This window comes from Gallus gallus, chromosome 9 (assembly GCF_016699485.2).
Source record: "Gallus gallus isolate bGalGal1 chromosome 9, bGalGal1.mat.broiler.GRCg7b, whole genome shotgun sequence".
In the NCBI taxonomy this organism is placed as follows: Eukaryota; Metazoa; Chordata; class Aves; order Galliformes; family Phasianidae; genus Gallus; species Gallus gallus.
The window spans coordinates 9247703-9272300 of record NC_052540.1 but is presented as its reverse complement, the minus strand read 5'-3'; the positions used below and the strand labels follow the sequence as shown (position 1 = coordinate 9272300).

The following is a 24598-nucleotide window of genomic DNA, read 5'->3' as shown; positions in this document are numbered from 1 at the left end:
TCATGTATGGGTGGTCTGGCCATTAAACTTCACAGAAGTGCCTCTGGAGAGATGCCATTACTAGGGACACTTTAAGGTGTTTAATTTTCCAAAGGAGAAATGAATGTTTACAATGGTTATAAGTATGCTGCCTCCTCTCTTGTAGGGAGGCACAAGACTGAGCACAGTGCAAAGCTGAGCTAGGCACAGGATGCCAGAGTCCCATGAGCTCTCATTTCGGCTTCACTAACACAGTGTGTCCTGAATAAAAATACTTAGCCTACATCCTGCATCTGTGTGAGAGCTACAAGACCTCTGAGAGAAGGGCAAAATAAATTAAGTGGGTAATACTGCTCAACAGTGAAATCTGTAGAGTTCTATCTATTGTCTATATAGGCACATATACTTTAGAATATGAAGAGAGTAATACGATTTTTTTGGCCATCTGAGTGAAAATACAAAGGAAGAAGGGGGCAGATAAATAGACTTTTTCTACTTACAGCTAGAGTGGAAACTGGTCATCCTCTAATTACCCAAAGGACCGTACTGGTAGAAGGAACTACTGGGCAAAAAAACTACAAGCAGGGAGTGCCATGGTCCTGTTTTAGTGGGAATGGATTTTTTGCTGGTTGCAGTAGTCTGGTCTCACTTTAGTGAGATCAGGAAGGCACCACTGTATAAACAGGGCATCTCTGTCACAGAGACTTTTGTGTTACTCAGTTTACAGTGCAGATAGTGTGCATGAGCTTCTTGGTACAATGGAGTTACCACCTGTCTACCTGCACGTCCTTATGCAAGCAACTGCATTGCACATCTAGTACATCCAAACAGATATTTTTTAATCCCTACATTTTATAGCTGGTTCCTCTGCCAGAATCATTTTGGCAAGCGTGGAAATTAACATTAGACAAGCATTACATCCAAATGCTAATGGATAATTAGCTCTGTCTTCTACAGGATGCTTTTTTTTTTTTTTTTTTTCCTGAATTGCTATCAGGCTATTCCAAACATCTCCAATAAGACACTGATCTAAAAATCCTCTTTAACTATTTAAAGGACCAAACTATACAGTGTACAAAGAGCTACATCCTTGATACCATCCTAATCTCGTATCTATCAAAAAGTTGAGCATGGTAGTTATAACTATTGGTACCTCTAAAAAGAAATAATAAAAGCCAGTGGCAGGGAAAATAAGTAACCAATATTTAGCGAGGGGGAGAAAAAAAATGAAATGAAAGAAAAAGTAAGTTGAAATAATTGCAATAGAAAAGCAATAACTGGTGATTTTTTTGTTTCCTTATTTCTTGCACAGTATATCAGAGCTCTACAAAAATGAGATGCCAATCTTTACAACGCATCATTTTTCAGATGTTATTTATCTCTCTGCTCAGGAAAACACTTGGGAATTACCTAATTGTCTTCTTCCATCCCATGACAGCACACCAATTCAATAGCAAGGAAATAAAACCCAGTCTGCTTTCCAAAGCCACTCAGAGGTGGATCAACAGGAGACTAAATAATAGTGATGACAAAAAAATAATTTTAAGAAGTGGAGGAACACTACAGAACATTACCTGACACTCAGCAAATTTCACTTGGCAGTTGCGACCAGTTGGGATCTCTCTCTCTCCCAGAAATTATAGGAAAGTAAGTTTCCCTTTATGTGCTTTATAATGTAGGTGTCACAAATCCTACTGTTCTACTTGAAGAGGTTTTAAAGGAGCACGAGATAGAAGCTAAATGAAGATCAAACATTAGGTAATATGAAGTTGTATGCACAAGAAAGCCACACACACACACTCCTACTTAAAATAATTCTCGTTTCCTCCTCATTAGGTTGTGCGTGACTGCACAGTTACGTCTTTAAACAGCTGAGAAATTTGTGAGCAAGCCTGGGTGAGCGCAAAGCCCATCTGCCCTCAGACAGCTATTCTAAGTGCCTCCTTGCAGCTCAGTTGGCTGCTGGCTGCAGAAGAGAAGCTCCTTTAAAGTACCTAAAATGAGCACTTGTTTATAATGCAGATGAACACACATGCCCAATGACAGAGTGAGAACACATGGAACATACTAGGGTTGGAATTTCTTCAGAATATCTTCATGCCTCTTTCTGTATCAGCCCCCAGCTCAGCGTTCTTAAGCTTAACTTCTACTGGAAGTTACACCTAAATTACACATGGGTGTTTTGCCATGAGTGTTTTATTCTTTGAAATTCAGAAGCTTGTATATACAAAATGCATGTTCACATGCCCTGTGAAATGAATGATCCACTACAGCTATTCATGCACTGTCCATTTTATCATCATGTTATTAGTGTAGGACTTTTTTTTCTAGCATAATAAAGAAAAGCTCACTGCCACCTATAAGAAACAGAAACAGGTGTTTCTGTTTTGTTGTGAGATTTACTTTCTCAAAGCATCTGCAGAAGTCAGAGAACAATCAGGAACTACGTAATATAGTATTTCTGAAATTACCTAAATCTCTGCTCCTTACAGTGTTGCAGGAAACTGGCTCAGGTTGAGGTTTCTAGCTCCTTTTCCAGAAAGGTCCAGTCAAATTCTCAACTAAATGCCAAGATTTGTCATCACTTTGTTCTTTCATAAAGAACCTGGGAGCTACAAAAGCCACGACTTCAGTTATATCTGTAGGATCTTCTGAACTTCCTTCTGTCACATGTAATAAAAGCCCAAATTAGGGGATGATGCTTTTAGCCACAGGGAGCACATCCTGCTCACACAGTTGTTCTCTAGCTAAAGGTTTAACAAACCCGTAAGGAAAGCAGGTATCTTCTCAATACAAGCTTGTCTAGGACTAGAAGAAAGGTTAGACCAGAAGCATTTTCAGCTTTGTCATTTCTGACATAATGAATTGGAAGCTAGGAAATTCCTGGTTTGTTTTAGAACAAACTCACTCCTTAAACAACCAAAAGGTATTTTTTTCTCCAGCCACACATACAAGTTGCATTTATATAGCTATGCAGAAAGAACTCAGTTTTCAGAGCCTAGAAAATAGATATTGATAAAGCTACGGACCCAACTGATTCATGGGCAGAAAGATCTTTATTTCTGTCTGCTACTGTTTAACTTAGCAGAACGACAACTCTGCAGATGTGTGACTGGACTGTGAGCTTGTGCAGAAGGGTCAGTGCAGAAGTACAGCTACTTTGCCTGGGGATGGAATTGACAGTTCTGATGCGGTGGTCTTCTCCAGATACCAACAGAAGATGTTTAACTGAGACCTTCCATGTTCTCTTCAACCAATGCTGTGCAAATGTGGGTAATCTAATTTATCTAAGCACTTAGGAAGAATCAGTGTCAAATTTGGCAAAATGATATTTCCCACTTAAAATCAGTATATGCATTACAGTTCAGAGGATTTCCTGTCCTGTTTACTAAACAGTGTATCTGGGGAAGATAAATCCTTCCAAGTTCCGTTCTCCTCCCCCCCCCCCCCTTTTTTATTTTTTTTTTTTAACTCCCTTTAAAGTTGTTTAAAAGACTCTGTGAGAAAAGATACTTTATCATTGCTATTTCATCCTGGATTCTGGAAATCAATAGATCAGACTTTATCTGAGTCAAAACCCAGATCCGTCAAAAGCTACGTGTAATTAGGCAAAGCACGGTCCCAAAGTAGCTGTGGATATGTGTGCATAAAAATAGTTTCACAAAGTAGTTAATTTTGTTTAATTAAATATTAAAAAAAAATAAGAGGATACCCAGTATTACAGCCACAGTAAAGAAACATAATTGCAGCTTCTGGTTGCCTGTTTACCAACAGTAATAAGTTCAGGCATAAATGAGAGCAGTGAAAGAGTAAATTCCAAGTTGAGGGAGGAGCAAATAAAGGAGAAGGGGAAAAAGGGAAAATTTTGAAGTTCAGTCAAGCCTTTATTTCTAATTATGCAGTGGCATTTTAGGTTTTGAGAGCATATATTTAAGATGTCAAATCAACTGACTTGATGAATCTTTTTAATGTGCACGAGCAACACATTCTCTGAGCATGGTAGGCATGGTGATTCATGATTTCATTTTCAAAAGAAATTCGTGGGATCAGAGATGGTGGTATCTTAGACACTTATTTTATGGATGCTTACACAAAATAATCCTCTAAAAATAGTCAGAGAGCAAGAGAGGGCATCGACAAAGCAAACCCTTACTTCTGCAAAAGCAGACAGAACTGCAGGCCCACTCCTTTCAGGAACACATTTGGCAACAGAACCTCCTCTGATGGCTTTAACAGGTTTAAATAGAGACAGAGGAGTCCAGTGTCTTCACACAGCCATCTCAGCCTTCCATGGCAAGACTCCATCAGCAGAAAACAAGCACTGGGCTTCAGCTTTTTCCAAGCTGAGTTCCAAGCCTTGGTACATGGGACACAGGTGAGAAGAAGACAGAAGGCTGAAGGGTGGGCAGCCTTGATCAGGAGACAGCCTGTGTGACCACCAGTGCTGACAGTGGGAAAAGGAGGAACCGGTGCTTCTACCCCACCAGTATTCTTGCTACTCCTCTGCAGCATACAGAGTAGTATCTGATGTTCAAGTGTCCCAAAGATAAAATTTTCCACGTGTTTGATGAATATAGGTGATACTGGGAGACTGTAAGTGTGCTGTCTAGATGTGGTCTCAAACCTGCTTGCACAACAGAGAAACTAGATACAGCCACAGCTTCACCAACATTCTACTGAAGGAAAAGTGTCCATCAGAGCTTACATCTCAAGATGCTAAAAAGTTAAGCTTGAAATGTTAGCACATAAGTAAGCAAGCTTTTTTTTTTTTTTATCCCAATGCTCACTTAGCCACTCAGAAATTCAGCTGTTTTACACACCACTTCATAAGCACAAGAATGAGTAATGCTTCTTTTTTTAGTAATCTTGCTGCTTCAGAGCTCTACCTATTTATAACCTGTGTAACAGCTGGGGCAGAGCTGTCCTGGAATTCATAAAAGTGTGTCTGAGCAGACAGATGCTATGCAAGTCTCCTTCAGCAGAAACAGAGGTCAGTCCTTGCAGATTAATTTGACATGACTGAAGATGTAGGCAAACCGTATGTTACCTTGGTTATAGAACTTCAGTCAGAAATTAAGAAAACAGATTCATGAGCCACACTGGGAACAAAGTTTGGTTTGAATCATACTGTTGAAGACCCACAAAGCAGAGGGCATTTTTCGCTGATTCTGGACTAATTTTTGACAGCTGAAAGTTTCAGTGATTTCTATGAAATCTTTTCTCCAGAAGCTTCTAAAATTTGGATGTACTCTTCTATGAAGTTTTGTTTTTGGCTTCCTAAAGCAGCCCTGTAACTGACTGATTGTTGTGGTCTGTACTGAGATTTCAGGAACAAGTGCTAGCCTGCCTTGCTGAGCAGGAGGTCAAAGGAAGCAGTAAAAGGAGCAGGACTGGCTTCTGTGCCACCCCACAAACTGGTCTCACATTCGTACTCGTTATTTTGCTCAGGAACAAATCCCCATGGAAAATAACATCCCCTGCCACGGTCTGATTGAACCATAATTCTTCCATGCCAGTGATCTTTATGCACAGGAAATTGAAAAGGACAAAACTAATTTAAGTAAAACTAAATTATTGTATCGATTATGGCTTATTGTTTTAGATTTATCACTGTTTTATTCAGACTGGCCTTAAAACGAGATTTCTCAGCTTTGTTAGCTATCACATTTGTATTATCTAGTCCTCTAAGATTGTACTTGACATTTAAATGGGCACAGAAGCAAAGACAATAAGAAAGCATAAGGCCTAGCAAGAATTTAATTTAAGAAGAATAATGTTCACGTAAGTCTTTATGGGAATGTACACGGCACAAGCAGGCTCTTTTCAAGAAAGCTCTACCAAACCTAAATATAAAAAAGTTCCCAGGATCCTCAAAATTGTGAGAGGATTGAATTAATCATTAACGAAAGGGTAACCAACCTCACAACCCTTTAGAACACTTATTAAAAAATTAATATAAAAATTTCTTATTTTCTTTGACTTCCTAAAAGTAAAAATAATCATAATTGAAACTCGGTAGGAATTAGAAGACTCGAGAAGTGTCATTTTTAAGGAACAGTCAGCTCAATACCTAAGGGGCCCATACCGCAAGCTACAGAACATAGGCGGTCCAAGCGCTTTCATTTAGCTTTACGTTGGAATAATTCATTCAAGCACAAATGAATGCCAGGAGGCTTTACAGATCAGTGTTTTGATAAGAATCAAAACAAATAATGTTAGAAGAAAACCTAAAAAAAGATGGAATTGCTGCAAAAGGCTTTTTTTTTTTTTCCATCACATCTGTAAAAAAAGATGTGAATGTCATTGGTCGTTTGCAAAGAAGAAAAGATGACTGAAAATTTATTGTAGAAACAGGGCACGTTGCCACTCCTTTGCTGTTTCCTGTGGGTTACAGTTTGCTTCGACTCAGATAAATGAAGTAAAGCAATATTTTTGTCTTGAGCTTTTGTTGACTTCAGCTCCAAAGGGAGCCCAACATGCAGCTGTACTTCCTACAGAACAGACACTTTCCATTCCAGTGAGCAATGACTTGGACAAAGTGTATTTGGTTGCTATGCTGTGGGGAAATTATGGGGATTTAAACTATCTTTCTAAAGCCAGGAGACTAACTTAGCTCTAATAAATGTTTAGAGCAACTGTATTGGTTTTTTACTTTTGCACAGATGAAATTAAGATGAGAAGAGCTCAGTATTCCAAAACTGCCATCCCATCACAGTTATTGCTAAGAGCAGAAATGAACGAGGTCAGACACTCCATTAAATTCTTAAAAACAACTGTCAGAGCAATCATAACTACTGTAAAATTTCACAACCCTCCCCACAAACTGTACCTTCACAGTTCTTCAAAAAAAAAAAAAAAGATGAAGTGTTCAGTAAGATAACAGCATAAAAGGAACAATATACATCTTGAGAACAGAGATATGAGATACAAGGTGGAAATAAACTCCAAGCCTTTAATTTCTCCTTTACTGGACAGGCCACTGTCTACAATAGATGCTAACTTTTAAACTGAATGAAATCACTACTGAGTGTCACCAGGGCAAGCATAAGGTGCAGAGTACAGCACAGTTTGAATCTGCCTTCTGTGCTACAGAGATACAGTTACTGCTTCAGTTCTTTGCCCTTGAGGACTGCATTCTCATCAGTTCTCAGGATGGGTTTGTATACAAAACTGCTACCAGCCTTCGGCTCACATTTGTTCAGCTTTCCTATGACACAGTTGTGTCCCACATATCCTCAGGCTTTGGCATTTAAACCATGTTTTTCCTACGCACCCAGGAACTGCGTGCTCAGATTTTTTTTCTTCTGTGGTCTCTCCTGAGGCTAATTATTTATTTTTTCTTCCCCACTTCTGTTAGTAGGAAACTAAACATGAGGTTTGTGGGCACATTACAGTTCAGTCTCAAACAAAGTATTTCCTCTAACTCCCTGCTGGGCTGTCTGAATTGGCACCCTGCCTATCTAACTGGGCTTTGTACTATGAGAGAAGATAGGAGAGAGGATGGGGGAAGAAGAGTGGCACAAACCTGAGATGTAAAGTCCCATCAGCTTAGTTTCTGAACAGTATTTGGATTTTATGAAAAGAAAAAAAACACCTCCTGCAGCACTCCAAGCAAGTGGTGGTCACATCCCCTTATGGTGAAGGACAGAGTACAGGACTGTGGCTCTGACATCTGCATATCAGTTAGGAACATGGGACAGCACTTATCCCAGTGAGAAGAGCAAAGTAGCGGGCTTTCAGTTCAGCAAGAAGCTAGAAGAACTTCAGAGGAGAAAAGGGACCACATATTTCAAAGATGTTTCTCTTCAGAAGCTGCCAGCAGCTTTTAGCCATAACAACACTGTGCCACCAGCTACTGCTGTTACGGTAGGATGAGCCCTGAGTTAGTATTTTGGCATAGAAGAGAATTAATGAAGACTAGACTTTCATCTTAGAGATACAAGGTTAATAATAATATTAAAACAAAAAAGCACACTCTGGAGCTTGTTTAAATCTCACCTAAAGCTATAAAACATCTCACAGGAAAGAGTGTTTCCTTACTACCAAGTGTTGACATAGGCAATAGCATTTCCTTGAGGCCACTGTGCCATCTGTCAATGAGTAAAATACATTATATGTTTTCTATATTGTTACTTAAGTACTTACATACCAATTATTTCTTAACATTCTTAATACTCTTAAAATGCAGCCAGCGGGTGCTGAGGTTTCTGCATAGTTTCCACACTTACACAGGAGTAGATTTCAGCAACTGAAAATGCTGGTCAGGAGAATTTACCCGTAAGAGTCACAGAAATCCTCACCCAAAATAGCAAAAAGGAAAAAAACAAAAAAACCTTTCATATATCTAAGTTCAACATGATCCTGGAAGAAAAGAGCTTCTTGAGAATCAGGGCTCAGGATGGTGGTGGTGATAGTCTGCCTGGCTCTGACCTAGCAGAAATGCTTGGAGAGTTCCATGAAGAGGATGCTGGGCTATGCACCCCCCAGTCCATCTCATTCATGTACAAGAATCTGCAGAGCAAAAGGAAAGCTGCTTACAATGTGATAGCGTATTAAATGGCCTCCAGATCTATAGCATGACACTTTCTGCCAGTACCCAGAGTCTAGATTTGGGTGCAACAGTACAGCTCATTAAAAACAAAGTATTCCTCTCACGTAAGCAACTACGATTTCTACCCCAGAAGTACAACTGAACTAAGGGTATATTATCTGTTAACTATTAGGTAAGCAGAAAATAAAGTGATTTTTCAAGCTAGTCTTATCTTCAAGCACATCTAATAACTAATCAAGTATCTCCAAGAACAAATATCCTCACAGTGAATTTCCCAGACTCTAACAGTGCTGCAGAGCCTCGTAGGGTGGAGCTGTACAGACAATATATGATGAAATGATCATCTAGCCCCCCCACTTGCTCAAAGTAGGGCTAATCTCCAAGCAAGCAAGCAAACAACAACAAAAAAAAAAAAACAGGGAAAAGTAAATCAGTTCTTCAGTGCCTTTCACTGGTGTGAAACTATTTCTGTGTAAAAACTGCCTACAATTAAACCTGTAAAATCCACAGAACGGGAAAATGCTGAGACGACACTGACAAGACTGCGATAAATCAGTGTCAACAGAATTTGACAAGTATTTGGAAACTAGATTCAGTGCTGCTGCACATTACATAATCATTTCATTGGATTCTGAAAAATTAAACTGATGACAGAAACAGAATATGACTTTAAGTAATGAATACTCCTGCACATATTGTTCTTTCTTCCTGAGGCATTAGTGAGTTACTTGCCATCCACACCACATGAAACAGAGATTATTTTTGGCTGTGTGGAACAGACCCACTTTCAGTATAGCAGCCTGCATCACTCTTAGAAGTATTAATGTATAATACAAGATTGTATAAAATGGCTAGATAGCATATGACAACACACAGCTTACCGGGTCTTTGGCAAAGATGTATGTTCAGAAAACTGCTCCAACAGAGATTTTTCATAAAGCCTTTGCACCTAATCTAGTGCAAAATTAGACCTCTCTGGGGCCTTGGAAGCCAAGCTCCTAAGCAAGAGCCCTGCCTTCAGTGCAGCTGTGAGTGTTCTGGAGGTCTAGAAACCAGACATATACCTCCCAGTACTTCTCCCTCAGCTGCCAAACAAAGGGTGCACCGAGCACAAGCCCTGCTGTGCACCTGCAGTCATACAACCATGTATCACTGGAGCTTTTGTGTGTACCAAAGCAAATGTGCACCACCTATTGCCTGCATGCAAAATGACCACACGTAAAATCCCAGTGGAAAGAGAAATTTTTTCTGTATAATATAATATGTTCAGGACATTATGCACCTATCACACCGTATTGCTAAAGGGTTTTTCAATATGCTGTGGTTTTGATGTTTCTGTAACTATTTCTTAAAACTTAACCAGCCGTAAAGCACCGATGAAAGTGGTACATCACGACTGTTGACAATGTCAGACCGATAAATACATTTTATTTAAATAGAAGAGGCGTTGAAAAATATGTTTTTAAGTTCACGTGAAGATGCATTAAGTCATTAAACCATTCTAAAGGGCAGAAAGCTTGCTTTCTGAGTTTTGGGTTCTTTTGGTTCACAAGGGGAGCTCTGGCTGGATCTTTCCATCTGCTGTGCTAGCTGTTAGTGCAGATGGTCATAATCTGTACATATGGTATGTGCATACAAAAACCGAAATCAGCATTGTCTTGGGTTATAAGCAGGCACACAAAATGAGCTCGGATGCCTAACACAAGAATATTGGTAATGGATGTAATTCAGAGCGTTTTACTTTTCTAGGGGAATTTTATGTGGAACTCGGGAAATAAATATTTACTGTTTACTGGGAGGTGGGGGAGGGGAAACAACTCTCAGCTCAGAAAACACAAAATGTGGATCAGCAATTTGTTTGAAATCAGGTTTTGGCTTTAGCCCAGCCCTGAATCTGTGCCAAACTTTGGTTTAAGTTGAAACAACCCTAAAATCTCCCAACCTCCTGACGGGATAGTTACAACATCCAGAAGCAATACAGTTATCCTGGCTTTGGAGTCCATGCTTTTAACTCAGAAAGAAAGTTGGAGGAGGGGATGCTATTTCTGAAAGATGGAAAATGGCTTTCTAGTCACATAAAGAAAAAAAGCCATCTTCAGAAATGAAATGATCTTCAGATCTGAAGTTGCTATTTAAGCCAATCTTTCTACCATTAAATGGTTGTTGAAACTGATGGTGATTTGAGAAGGGGCAGAAGACCCTATAGTTAAAAACTGTACATTCCATTGAATCACAGGAAAAGCTAACAGGTAGGAAGCTGTTCTGCCACCTATTGTAGTACCTGATTAGCACCACTGAAAACTTCTACTCATGAACCAAGGTTAAAAAAAAAAAAAAAAAGAGCTTCCCTAAAGCCCCACACTTCTTATCAGAAAGCATTTCCCTTATTTGAAGACAAGCGTAGAAGACATTCACAATTTACACGTATACTAGTGTTTGCACTTATTAAACATTTAGCAGCAGGTTGCTGAAAAAAATTCACGTGAAAAGCAAGACATGAAGAATTCATCTGATATGATCAAATATTTTTTTTTAACATTTCCTTTATCTCTTTGTGTAGCTCCTGTATTACAGTTTATTGGAAATATTTGCCCATTCATCAGACAAGCTAACTGTCAGAACAGAAAACCATGGCTCTTCCTTCTAACTTTCTTTTTCTTTCTTAGTGTCTGCTCTGCTATGCTCCATGCTAACCTCTCTTGCACTATGAAAAAGCCTCACATATTCAGCTGCAAGAGTAGAAAAGGAAAGTGTACTGACTTTGAAAGGATTACTAACATTCTAGCATGACTAAGCTACTATTTTCTTTCTTATTACAGGTTTGTTTTGTGAATTTAGATGCAAACAGAGACGATTGCAGCAATGAACAAGTGAAACAGGTAACAGTTTAGGTTCTAATAGCATGCACAGTGGGTATAGGTACACCAGGACTTTCCAAAACAAACCCAGAGCAAAATTCTATGGGCGCATCAAAGCCAAACTTCAGCTTTTACAGAAAGCAATGCATCAAGAATGTTATATCATTTTAACACCTACCTTATTCCCATCCCAGAAACAGCTACTATATTATCACAGCCTATGAATTGACAGCATTTATCCTTTCAGTGGACTTCTTGCTCGGCCTTAGTTTTGTCAGAGAAACAAACATGGATGTGTCATACATCCAGTTATTTAATTTGACACAATACTAAATCACAATCATTTCTGAAGTCACTGCTTGCTATACTGCCAAAATTCTGACACTTCAATCAACTGACCTATTTCACTCGGACTGCAGGTGGTTTGAAGGGAAAACTAGATAAAACAGAACAAAGTGCATTCAACCTGTTTAACTGAAAGTCTGGAGGGGTAGAAAAAGGAATTCCATACACACATAGGCTGCTCTGAAAGTAGTTCCTCCTACCTGTTTTCTTGGAAACGACAACAGATACAAACAGCAACATAACACTGTATGATAGAACAGATACTCAGCTAAAGAACGGTGTTTTTCAGCAGTCATTGCCATGAGCTATGCATTTTTTCCAGTGATGAACAAGAGCCTGTATGCTGCACTCAGAAATCTGCACCAGTGACAGTGACCCACTGTTTCACAGCTGCTATAATGGTTTCATTACTAGGAAAATGTTGCCCACACAATCCATCTTTGCAGAAGCCAGAAGGCACCAAATCTGGACTATATAGTGGATGCGGTATCAGCCAAGAGTAGCAACATTCTTCGTGATCTTCAAACTGGTACAGGGCCTGGCATTATCATGTTGCAAGAGAGATGGTCTTCTTCTCTGGCCTGACTCCAGAAGTTCGAATCTTCAGCTTAATCAGCATCAAGGTTCCAGGAAATCCAGAAGGATCACCCTTTCATATATTGAAAGATAGCGTACTTCACTTTACCTGCTGAGGGCTGCATCTTGAGTTTTTTCTTCGATGGAGAATTCACGTGTCACCATTTTACAGACTGCCACTTTGATTCTGGCTCATAGTTGTGACACTGCATCCCATCAGTTGTAATGATGCAATTCAGGAAACTGTCACCTTCAGCCTCGTATTGGTTCAGTAGGTCCTGGCAAACTTACATAGTGTTCTTTTTGTTCCTGTGTGAGCACCTGTGGGACACGTGGCACAGACTTTATGATATTCCAGTGTTACCACCACCATTTCCAATGCACTGAAGCTGATATTCAGCTCTATACACAGTTTCCTGGCTGCAATCCACCAGTTCACAAGGTGGAACTTGATGGAGATGCTCTTCATTTCGCGGTGCAACAGCTGTACATGACCATCCAGAATATGTCTCATCTTTTATGTTGCTGTCACTACTACTGACATGTACCACCCACCAGCTCTCCATAAATGTCTGGGAAGTGTCAATGGGTGAAATTTTTTCTGCATGAAGGAATTCAGTGACGCACCTTTGCTTTGTAGACATTTCCATGTCAGACACCATTTTGTCTGACTGTCCCTCTGCTCCCACCTGTCACACTGCAACAAGATGGAACAGAATATTGGCAGGAGGTTCAACCTCTACTGCCATCCCACCAACATCTGCTTCTAACATGGGTCAACATAATAAAATAGGAGGCATTACTTTCAGAGCAGCCCTTGTATCTCTATAATTATTATTATATATAAACATAATAATATGCATAAGGAAAATGTTTGGTTAATTTACAGGTCCTAAGATGAGCTACATCATGATACACTACTTAAATGCATATGCTTATTAAAAAAAAAGTTCTGAAAACTGAGGAATGATATTTTAAATAATCAGTTTTGAACTTACAACCTCCTTTGTCAGTTCATTCTCATCGTTCTGGCTTGGTGCCTGTAATCAACAGGTAGCTTCTAGCAGCAGTCTGTGGTAAGCAACCAAAGGGTGGGTTTCCTGACTGTCCAGGGAGATCCTCAGTAAAGTATGCAGGTTCATTTGTGGAACCATTTTAGGTCATAGAAGGACAACCAATACAGGGACCTAGCTGCATCCTGCAAGTCATAAATTAGCAGGAACTGTTTTTCTATACCATTTTCTACATCCTGTGTCTGAGGAAATTCAGATGTCAAAATAAATACAGCTTCTTGCAGCAGAAGGATTTTTCTGTTGCATCATTGGGTCAACTGCAAAACAGACTGAGAGGATTAATTTTACTGAATCCACAGGAATAAGTGTTGTTTTCTAACAAGCAATGCTTTCACTGCAACTAAAAGCATTTGAGGAACAAAGGTTATAGGAAATGAGAAGAACCGAGGAAATATCACACATCTCATACTCAATCTTTCAAGCTAGATAACCATGTGTAAAGTCAAGTTAAGCTAGCTGTATGCAGCTAATCTTTTTTCTTCTCATTACAACCAAAAGGTAAGGAACTGAAGTAAAACATATTCAAAAGTGTCATGATTTAGTACCAAAAAAAAACCTCATAAAGTGCAGAAATTTAGGCAGTAGAAGATAGAGATACATAGAAAAATACATGTGATAACAGAAAGATTATAATTTTAAAAGAGAAAAGGATGAGAACTTTTCTGTACTATACTGAAGTGTCAAACTGAATTGAAACCCTGAATTTAGTTATGATAACTACGAATACTTTGCCTCATCTGAAAATCAGTGTACTTAAAAAGCAAATTGCTCCCCAAAGTTGAATTAGATTTGCTAAGCCAGGAAGGTTTTATATATCCAGTTCAATTCACTCTGAGGAAAAATAACAGTACTGCAAGCTAACCATTTTGAAGATGAAAAGGAAGAAATGAGGTATCATTGAATTGCACAGTAACTAAAGCATGAGGCTGGATACCTGGGGTCTGTTTTCCCTTAATGGCTTTGCCATTTGATGAGTTGTGTTCATGTAAAAAAAAAAAAAAAGAAAGAAAGAAAAGAGGTTGTATTTATATTTAGCCCCTCTGTAGAGAGTTGTCCTTGATTTATTGTTCGTAAAGCACACTGAGATCCATGGCAAAAAAGACCTGCTCCAAGAGTACTTGCAGTTATTATCCTCCTGGGCTGGGCTCTGTACACTAAAGAACACAGATCCTGGCATGGCAGTGGGGACTCCTGGCAGAATGGAGGTGCAGATCTCCTGTGTTACAAAGCATCATTGATGTTATCGTTACTGCCATCTTCGGCCAATAACAAATAAATAACAAGACAGAAAATGATGTCATTATTTTAAATGGAAGGTCATGCCCACCGAAACAGCAAAGAAGTGCACATTCCATCTGTGTTTTCAATACTTTTGTTACTCCACATTTAGTATTGCTCTAGTTTGATTAGCAATTTTCAACTAAATTTCCCTTTCGTTTCTTGCTTTTATGCCTGGAGGAAAACAAAGGTTTAATCTATTCTCCTTACCATACCTACTGTCAAAACTGGAAATAATTCAGTAACATTGTTCTCAGTCTCTCAAAAACTTTCTAGCAATAGAAAGGCCAAGCATGTAGATGTGCAAAGACAATCAAGCTGTTCAATACATGACAACATTAAGAAATGATAGATTGTGCTACCGAACTGTTGAGCAGAATGTATACTACCCCAGTGGTCATGACTTAGTGACTCAAAGGAAAGAATGAGCATTTTATCATTGCTAGTTCTTTTTACGATGAACTCAGAGTAGTAAGTTTAAGCTTTCTGAAGGAATGTTGAAGTGCTACTTCATTTTGATATTTGTGAATATAATTACACAACTCAGACTTCATTACCTAAGAGCAAAATCTCTTTTCATACTACAGAAATTGATCAGCGTCTCTCCAAATCTCCCTAAACTCATCGGATCTATGAATGTACAACCACCAAAGGAAAATGAAATAGTCCTACTGAGCGGATTAACGTCAGGAAATCTTCAGGCTGATTATGAAGTTCCCCAGGTAGGAATCAAATTATGCCTTAGAAGCATATCACAGCTGTGAAGGAAGGAATTTCTAAACTGGAAAAAAAAGGAAGTCCATTCAGCATGGACTGAATACATGTTGAAAAACTGACTGGGAGTTGGCAAACAAAAAATAAATCTGACTACAGGAAGTTAACCATCTGAAGGGAGAGGACAAAGATAAAAGAGATCCCTCTAGATCCTGTGGATGTCTGAGTTGCAGCTGATAATGCTGCAAGACATTAACAGCTGATACGTCAGGGAAGGAAGAAAGATGCAATACTTTTTCTGTACACATAGCAGCATGAGGGCACATCTCCTACAGCCTCCTGTTCAAGTCAAGTCTTGCTATTTCCTGCTTTTGTTCCCAATCCATCTTGTCCCTCACACCCACTTCAAAAAAGAGCTGACAATAGGACTTGAAGATCCTGGAGGCTTCCCTAAGCCTGACTGTTACGGTGGAAAATATCAAAATACATTAACTGTATGTATTTTGAGCTCATTTAGATTCTGTCGATGTAAAAAATAATTAGTGCATTAATTAAAACTTCACATTTAAAGGAACCAAAAGCAAACTTCTCATGCTAACTCCTTTGCTCTTGCTATTGCCAGTGAAATTCCCTATATCTTAGAAGGCAGGCCAAAAATTCCTACTACTGGCACCATGAAGAAATGGTGACATTTAAGGCACTTCAACACACAAGTTCCAGAGGCTTAACTCCTTATTATAATAAGTTTTCCACTCTTTCCCATTTTTAACTTTTGTTTTTTAATGTTCATGTCTACAGGAAGAAGAAGAATGAACAGTACTTTGATAGTTTAAGTTGGGTTCTGATTTCATTAGTCTGAAATTCTTCCCAATTCATTAAAAACTGTAGAGATGTCCTGGAGTATAAAACTGTCTCAGCATACTTTAAATAAGTAAGTAGGTATATGCAGTTTTGTCTGCAGAAAAAAAGAAAAACAGAAAATTTAGGACTAACCTAAATTTGTCTTCTAAAATGAGCAGAGCTTTTATATTGAGGTGGAGTGAGATTTACTGGCTAGACAAGCAAATGCCACGTTGAGCCTTGTTATTTGCTTGACTTTCCAGAGAATTTCATTTGTAAAGAGAATTGCATCATTTTCACAGGGCATCTGCTGGCCCATTTCACAAGTACAACCCAGAAAACCATAGGCTAGAGAAAAAGCATGGGAACATTTGCTCTAAGACTGCATCTGTTATTATAAAATTTTTTCACAATGTGGTGTATGCTCAGGTCTGATTCACTAGCAACTCCTTAGCAGTTCATAAAAAAAAATCTTTTATTTTTACAGACTAATGCATCTAGTTTTGAGTTGTAAAGTAAGAATAGTATGTTTTATTGGCCTGTTCTAACATAACAGTCATTCTATGTCATTCACTACTATGCTAGGTACTGCACAAATGTTCAGGGAGCCCAGTGTGTCTAACATAGCTCAAAATCTAATGCCTCGATCCAGAGCTGGTTCCACTCAGGCTAGGTCTTCCTTAGGGTCTTGAGTTAAGGCACGAGATCACAACCTGCAAAAAACTTGGTTTTGCTCCACAGTGTGTCCCATACCACAAATGTAGTGTCATGCAAAGATATTAACAACGTAGCTTCGTGGTCATATAAACATCCAACAGTTCTAATATCCATAAAGCAAGGATAACAAATTCTTTTCCCTCAGTTTCTTCCCACCTTCCTACCTAATCATACAGCTTCACTGGCAAAGATATTTTTTTACGTAAAGGTGCTTTCAATTGGAGGTTATGCTCATCTGAAATAACAGGGTTTGGGGCAAATAGAGAACAAGGGGGAGACGAAAATAAATCACTCATAGTTCCTAAGGATACCTAAAAGTGACCTGCTCCTTATCTCACCAGCTAATATGAATGGGGCTGCCTTGAGAACAAGCATAGCAGCAGAAATTATCCTGAAAGGCAATTCATGTCCACAAACGACTCCCTCCAGAGAGAGGTAATAGTAGGTGGTGCGAGGGCTATAATAACGGTGTGTCAGGTGGCCAACTCCAACATAGCTAGAAGCAAGACTGTTATTAAAATAAGAGGCTGATTGAAAACAAGCTTGGTGATTTCAACAAAATAAGGACACTTCTGTGATACAGCTGGGTTCTGTACTAAAGAGTTTGTGTAACAGAAGATGTCAATCCAAATAGTCTTATTTTGGCATATATGTAACTGCACACTGTGTTAGAAACATCTAAATGGCAAATTGTATTGCATCTCTGCAGCAGAACATTCCTGAGATTTTTCTAGAGGAAAGCTTAAAATAAGTTCTATTTTTTAATTAAATAACTCTTTGAGATTCTTTTCCCCTCTAGTGTCCTTGGCAAGCAGATGTCTGCTTGGTTCAGTGTGCGAGGGGAGACAGGAAGAACAGTGCAAGCTGCATCATCTTTGAAATAAACAAGTTTCTGATTGGGCTTGAGCTTGTTCAGGAGAGACAGCTGCAGATAGAAGCTCATGTCTCAAAGCCTGAGGACGACACAAACTGCTCAGTGTCCTCAATAGAAGAAGATTTCCTCACAGCATCTGAGCATCTCGAGGAGGAAAACGAGGCTGATGAATATAAAACTGGTAAAAGCAACGAGACTGAGCATAATTCCGCTATTGTTCATATGGCAGAACAGCCATGGCAATTGTTACAGAAATTGCACTTGATGTTAATTTATGCATATATTTATATGTAATTTAGAAAAAGGATAGCCATTCATACTTTTAAATTGTTGTTCAGACAGAAGGATACTTGTTTGTATAGCAGTTTTACAGAGCAGTAACATATTAGACAGTTACGCAGCTTTTTTTGTTTTAAAGATACAGGATACTCTGAGAGACTAACATCTTACTTTTCTTCCAGTAGCCCACGAAAAAATAAGTGTTTCAGAAGCATCTTCTGATGTCAGAAAAAATAAAGGAAAAGGATTTGAAAGTCTCCACTACAGAAAAGCCAGGTTGCCATTAATTCTTGAAGGGAATTGTGTTAATGAAGATAATACAGCTAGTAAAGTCTCTGAATCTGTGCACGTTGTGGCTGAAGATGGCATCTCACAACCTGAAGATAAGCCAGAGCAGGAAATCCTGTGTCAAGAGGAATTAGTGGGAAGAGATACATCATCCCTCAGTACTGAGGATTTGACTAACAATGTTGAAAATTCCTGCTCAGTGAATGTGTTAGATGTGTCTTTAACCAAAATGGCTAAAGAGGAGCTGGGGCCTCTTATGGCTCTACAGCAAAACCCAACAGTAAGGCAGAGGTAGAGGATTGTGCAGGTGTTAGGAAAAGCGACCCTCCCTTGCAAAACGAGCAAGCAGCTACAGGTCAGTACGCTACAAATCTAGCAGAATCTGTTCTGCAAGATGCATTCATCAGACTATCACAGTCTCAACCCACTTTCAGTGAGGAGGCTGCAGTCAGCATCTCCGTAGGAAGCTCCTGCAAGTCAAAAGATGCATCTGCTTCCCGATCGTGGAATGAACTTCCAAAGATTGTCATAGTGCAAAGTCCAGACAGCAGTGAGAATGTGCCAGACTGGCCAGGGTCTGCCTTCCCAAACCTGTGCCACTGGACTGAAACAGAAAGTTCTGAAGTTTCAGATTACTTTGAAGAAGACCATTCAAATGGACGCAGCCAGAGTGCACTGGAGATGGCTCTGGCTTGTGCAGCAACTGTCATTGGAACCATTTCAAGTCCACAGGCAGCAGAAAAATTCAGAAGGGATCAAGAAGCCACAGACTCTAAAAGCGAAACAGTTGATAACGAAGATCTACACTGCAGATTCTTCACAGCTACTTGAAGACTGTACTAGCACAGATTATTCATTTCCATCTGCACTGTGTGGCATGACTCAAGTAGCAAGTGCTGTAGCAGTCTGCGGTCTGGGGGAAACAAAGGAAGAGAAGTACCCTACAACTTCAAGCGGGCTGCTGTCTGCAGCTCAGACTTCTGCAGCCATTACTCTTCATTGTAGCATAGCTGTAGGAAGCAGCATGGAAAAGCTGAATGATAGCATTGCAGAGGCCCTACTCAAAGAGGCATCAATAATTTTGACAAAACCGAATACATACAAAAATGTAGGGCATTTTATGGAATCCATAAACGGAAGAATTATTGAAACAGCAGCAAGGCCACGGATTCCACACTCCGATGAAGTAATCAGAGATGAACTGGCACAAAATTTATCCAATATTATTCTACGACATTCTATTGAAGAGGTCAGGAAGAAAAGAGAGCTACAGTCCTGTTCAGAAAACAGCTCAAGTACACAAGACATTTTCATGGAGACTGCCAATGAGTTGCTTTTTAATGTGATATATTTCACTTGCAAGAAGATGAATGACATAAGACAAGTTGAAGAGTGTTCTCCTCTCTTTTCTGAAGGCTTGAAAGGCAAGAAGGTAACAAGAGTAGAAGGATGGCCAACACAGGCAACAGCATGTGAAACATCACACAGACCCCTTGATCATTCTGCTATTAAGCCATTTGGTACATCCTACAGTGCTAGCACAGATAGTGAAAATGGTATCAGCACGAAGAAAATTAACATGAGAGATGTAAATAGCAATGAAAACGCCACAGTGAATTCAGAGCTAACAAGTAGAGTCATTGGGCATAATGCACTTGTTGCAAAAACATCTCCCAAGAAAAGATACCTGAAAAGAACCACACGAGACTGCTACAAATCCCCACATCAGAATAACATTCAGAAGAAGAGAGATTACAGATCATTTTCAGACAGAGAAAGTACCTTTGCAAACAATGAATGCAGGCACGGTGTTCAAGAACAACTGTCTTCCAGCGCTGTCGTGAATGCAGAAAACCAGGCCAAACATAAGTGTGATGCTGTGCTAAGTGATGAAGTCCAAGTTAGCTTGTCTTTGTTAGGAAACCATGTCTTACTTCCTTCTCAGCCTGTGCTACAGGTGAAAAATTCAAGAGACAAATACTGTATAACAGATTTTGCAGAAGAATTGGCAGAAACAGTGGTCTCTATGGCAACAGAAATAGCTGCCATTTGTCTTGAAAACTCAAATGGAAAGCAGCCCTGGTTCTGTGCATGGAAGAGAGGCAATGAATATCTGGTGACCCAGAGTATATCATGCAGAACTATGAAAAGGAAAAAGGAAACCCATGCTAATGGCTCAGTTGTTCGGAAACACAGGGCACCTCGACTGAGTGAGATCAAAAGAAAGACAGATGAGCATCCTGAGCTAAAGGAAAGGTTGATGAATCGAGTAGTAGATGAATCTATAAACCTTGAGGACACACCAGATTCTGTCAATATATTTGCAAATGAAGTGGCTGCAAAGATCATGAACCTCACTGAACTCTCCATGGTTGACAGTATCTGGCAAGGTCCAAACCATCCCAGGAACAGGCTGCACTGTGAAAGATGGAGCCGAGCCAAGGCCTCAAGCTGTGAGAGCATACCAGAGGAGGACATGGATTCCAAAGCCTCTGCCAATACTCTAGGCCTAATGAATGCCCTTGGTCAGCCTGTGAGCCAGACAAGTTCCGTCTCAAAGCAGTCTAGTTGTGAAAGCATTACAGATGAGTTTTCAAGATTTATGGTGAACCAAATGGAAAATGAGGGAAGAGGCTTTGATTTATTACTAGATTATTATGCAGGAAAAAATGCAAACAACATCTTAACGTCGGCTTTGCAACAGGTTGCTAAGAAAAATGGTCATCTTAATGTACGGCCAAGTTGCCCATCCAAGCAGTCCAGCACGGAAAGCATAACAGAAGAATTTTACAGGTATATGCTAAAAGAAATAGAAAAGGAAAATAAAGATAATGCATCTTCCCCTCGGAATTCAAAGGACTGGTGTGGCAGTTTGCTACCACCCTCTCTGCGATCACCTTTTTGCTTTAGACAGTCCTCAGTGCCTGATGGCAGATCATCAGGTTCTAGACTAACAGTTAACATCCCAGTCAAGGCAAATTCATTAGATGGATTTGCCCAACATCACCAGGATTCCTTAAGTGTACAGCCAGTCAGTACTGTGGCTTCTTCAGGTCTTTGCAAGTCTGACTCATGCCTGTACCAAAGATGCAAGACTGACCAGATAACAGATATGTTGATTCACGAGACGTGGGCAAGCTCTATTGAATCTCTAATGCGCAAAAACAAAATCATAACAGATGAGGCAGAGGTTGCAGAGGTAGATCATTTTCACAGTGATTCCCCACCACATGTGCAACAGTATGCAAACAGACTGGCTGCAAATATTGTTGAAAGTGGTAAAAATTTAATTGTTGTCCAGCAGGATGCCTTTGATTCTGCAAGCCAAGAACACATGCTGGAAAGCAAACATCCCCAGAGTGCAACTCAGATTCAAGTAGAACCCAAAAGGAGTGGAATAAATTTGGATGAGCATATGAAGAACCCTGAATGCCTCCCTGCAGGTCAGCACAGGGAAGTGCCTTTAATTCAGATAGAAACTGATCAACGAGACGAGTCAGATAAAGACTCTGAATCCTTAACTTTACATGAGCTTTCTGAAAAGGAGCATCAAGGCAAGGAAAAGCCTCCAGAAGCTTATGCTGGGAAGCACATGGTTTCCAGTACCCTACTGAATAGGTAGGTGACAAAACAGCAAATCAGCATGTTGCTTTGATGTTTAATTTCCAAGTGAAAATTATTTTGGTAATGGCAGAAGATAAGGGAAGAACCACTTTGGGAGAAACAAACAGGGTAGACTGTCACTACAGGTTTCAAATTACATAAAACAACCACCAAGTGACACTTCACAGTACTAATTTCTGGAGCAAACATATGCTGAATATGACTGCTGTATTATGGTTCTGAGGTTCAAAACTAATACTGTATTAATGAGCAAGTTTTCCCTTACAGATACCTAAGTTTTCCTTAAATCAAGACAGGACAGTAGATAAAGCTTGAACCTTCATTTAGCATTTGCTGATATCTCAATTTAGGAAAAAAGTTAAAAATTGGGGCAAGCATGAAGCAGAAGATAACAGAACGAGAGGTGAAGTTCTCTCCTGTGCTTATGTCGCTAATGTTTTATGTTCCTGGAAATGCAACCAGACATCAGAGAGCTTGAAATTCAGCTTTGTGCTCACAGTCTGGAAGAACAATAAAAAAATCTTTAACACAGGAAGAAAAAAAAAATTGAAAGCACCCTTCAACTACTTTTCTCTTAAGACATTCCAGGGCAGTATGCAGATAAAGAGTAAAATTTCATTTCAGGGAGTTCATACCATGGCCTACCACCCTCTTGTTACATCTGTACTCCTTTTGTTGAAGAATTTACATCTCTGGTTTAAGCAGAGAGAGCACAGCGCAAATGCAGAAGATTGCTGTGGATGTTGTGAGGTTAAGAACAAGGCAGTCTCTCAAGGCATTACCTATTTTTAACTCTAACTCTTAATCATATTTATTACTTAAACGGTATCTAAGCTGCCTATCACTTGGAGCTTTTCAGCACTCCATTATCTCAGAGTGCTAGAAAGATGCTTGTGTTCAAAACCATTCTGACAAAACTCTACTTGAAGTGAGAAAGCACGTACTTCCCTGTCTGTGGCAGCAATTAGGTGGATAATTACAGTAGTCTAAATTATTTCATACTGACTCCCACCCACTCATCTTCCTCTTCCTTCAAGTGCAACCTGCTTTTAAGATACATTTAGAAATCTGTCTATTTGAATCTGTTTGAAAATGGAGTTATTTCCTGCACAGTTTATGAGCCATTTACTAACGTGCCCCCACAAGGTTGTTATTCCCACAAAAATATCACGTTTTGGATCAAGTATTGTATGCTACCTGCTCTGTGTTAAATAGCTTCTAGGTAACACTGTCACCTTGCCGCTCAACTGCTCATAACAATGAGTTTTGCGTCCAAGAGGTCAGGGATGACAGGTTAGGTTATCTGACAGATGATGACAACTTGGTAGATCATAGACCCTCGGGCAAATACATCCCCTTTCTCTCTGTCCAGGAGGCTGCTTCTCTCTCACTAACATCCAGCATTAATGCAGCAACTTCTCAGTTGTCCCCAGAACAAGAGCACAGCAAAAGCAGATATTCACAATGATTCCATCTCACTATATTCTTAGTCAAGTTAATTACTTGCAATACAGTGTTTGGGTTGATCTCTTTTAACTGAAGTCAGGATGTTTGTCCACATCTACACATAAAAGCCTAGAGAAATTATCACCTTAAGAGAGATACTCCAGAGCTGCCAATACATAACATTTTCTTTTAATTACAAAATTGCAAATGCAAAACCATAAATATAAGAGAACTAGTCTTGCTTTAGCTATTACTCTGTTGCAGCAGTAATTGATTCATGATTTATATTCCAAAAAAAGAATGCTTCTTTTAATTATTAAATATTTTTCTGCCCGCATAACAAAAGTTCCCTGATTAATCCCACAATTTCCAGTTTGCCTATGAAAAATTACCTTAACTGCAGTTTTTATTTTTCATTTATGTGTATATATAATTTTACATTTGTGCCATAAATATGTGCATGTGTGTGACAAGCGCATCAAGTGGGTAGAATTAGAAGGCATTTCTTCCTATGTTCTCCGAACTCAGTACTGGAAAACATTATTTTTCACTTTGTTTTACTTTTTAGTTTCCTATAAACAATCTGAATGTTGTAGGTCTTTTCTGTGTTGCTTAAAAACAGCTGACTTTGAAATGCACTGAGTAAAAAAAAAATCTGAGTATTTCTGCTGTTTTTAAATAAATCAAAATGCATTTCAAGCAATTCAGAAAAATATACACAACAGAAATGAGAGACTTTTAGAAAGTAGCATTATCAGTGAAGATGCTGCACAAAACATCGGTATTTTTCATGTAAGCTTGAGTGAGGGTTAAAACAAAAGTTTCACAGTAGAACGATCCAATCAGAGATCCTGCAGAGCTCAGAAAAGATGAAATTGAATCCATCTAGTTGCTATTGTTTTACTCCTAAACTGGATGTTGTCGTCTTCTGTTCTATTATATTCTATACTTTATAGTCTATTATAACAATTCTGAATTTCTTGTACATATCTAGTACATTTCTACTTTTGCCATACACCAGTAATTGGAGAAAAAAATCTGAGCATACTGATAAAAGCCTTTTTATACAGAACTCAGTGCACAACCTCAAGCACTAAGAACTAGAGCTGGCATTAGAAGACCAGGCAAGGATACCATGTTTCTGACTTTATCCTCA

General features: G+C 39.2%; 2 protein-coding genes across 2 annotated transcripts in view; one reads left to right on the top strand and one right to left on the bottom strand.

Moving 5' to 3' along the window:
• The window catches only part of DAW1 (dynein assembly factor with WD repeats 1), a 305330-nt gene that overhangs the window by 250484 nt on the left and 30248 nt on the right, over positions 1-24598 (bottom strand). The window lies entirely within an intron of this gene.
• Positions 1-24598, top strand: part of SPHKAP (SPHK1 interactor, AKAP domain containing) — a 67253-nt gene that overhangs the window by 32420 nt on the left and 10235 nt on the right. Inside the window, 6 exon segments of the mRNA NM_001396010.1 lie at positions 11350-11409; positions 15248-15382; positions 17731-17986; positions 18270-18626; positions 18629-19179; positions 19181-21990. Of these exon segments, the coding sequence (NP_001382939.1) occupies positions 11350-11409; positions 15248-15382; positions 17731-17986; positions 18270-18626; positions 18629-19179; positions 19181-21990 (4169 nt within the window).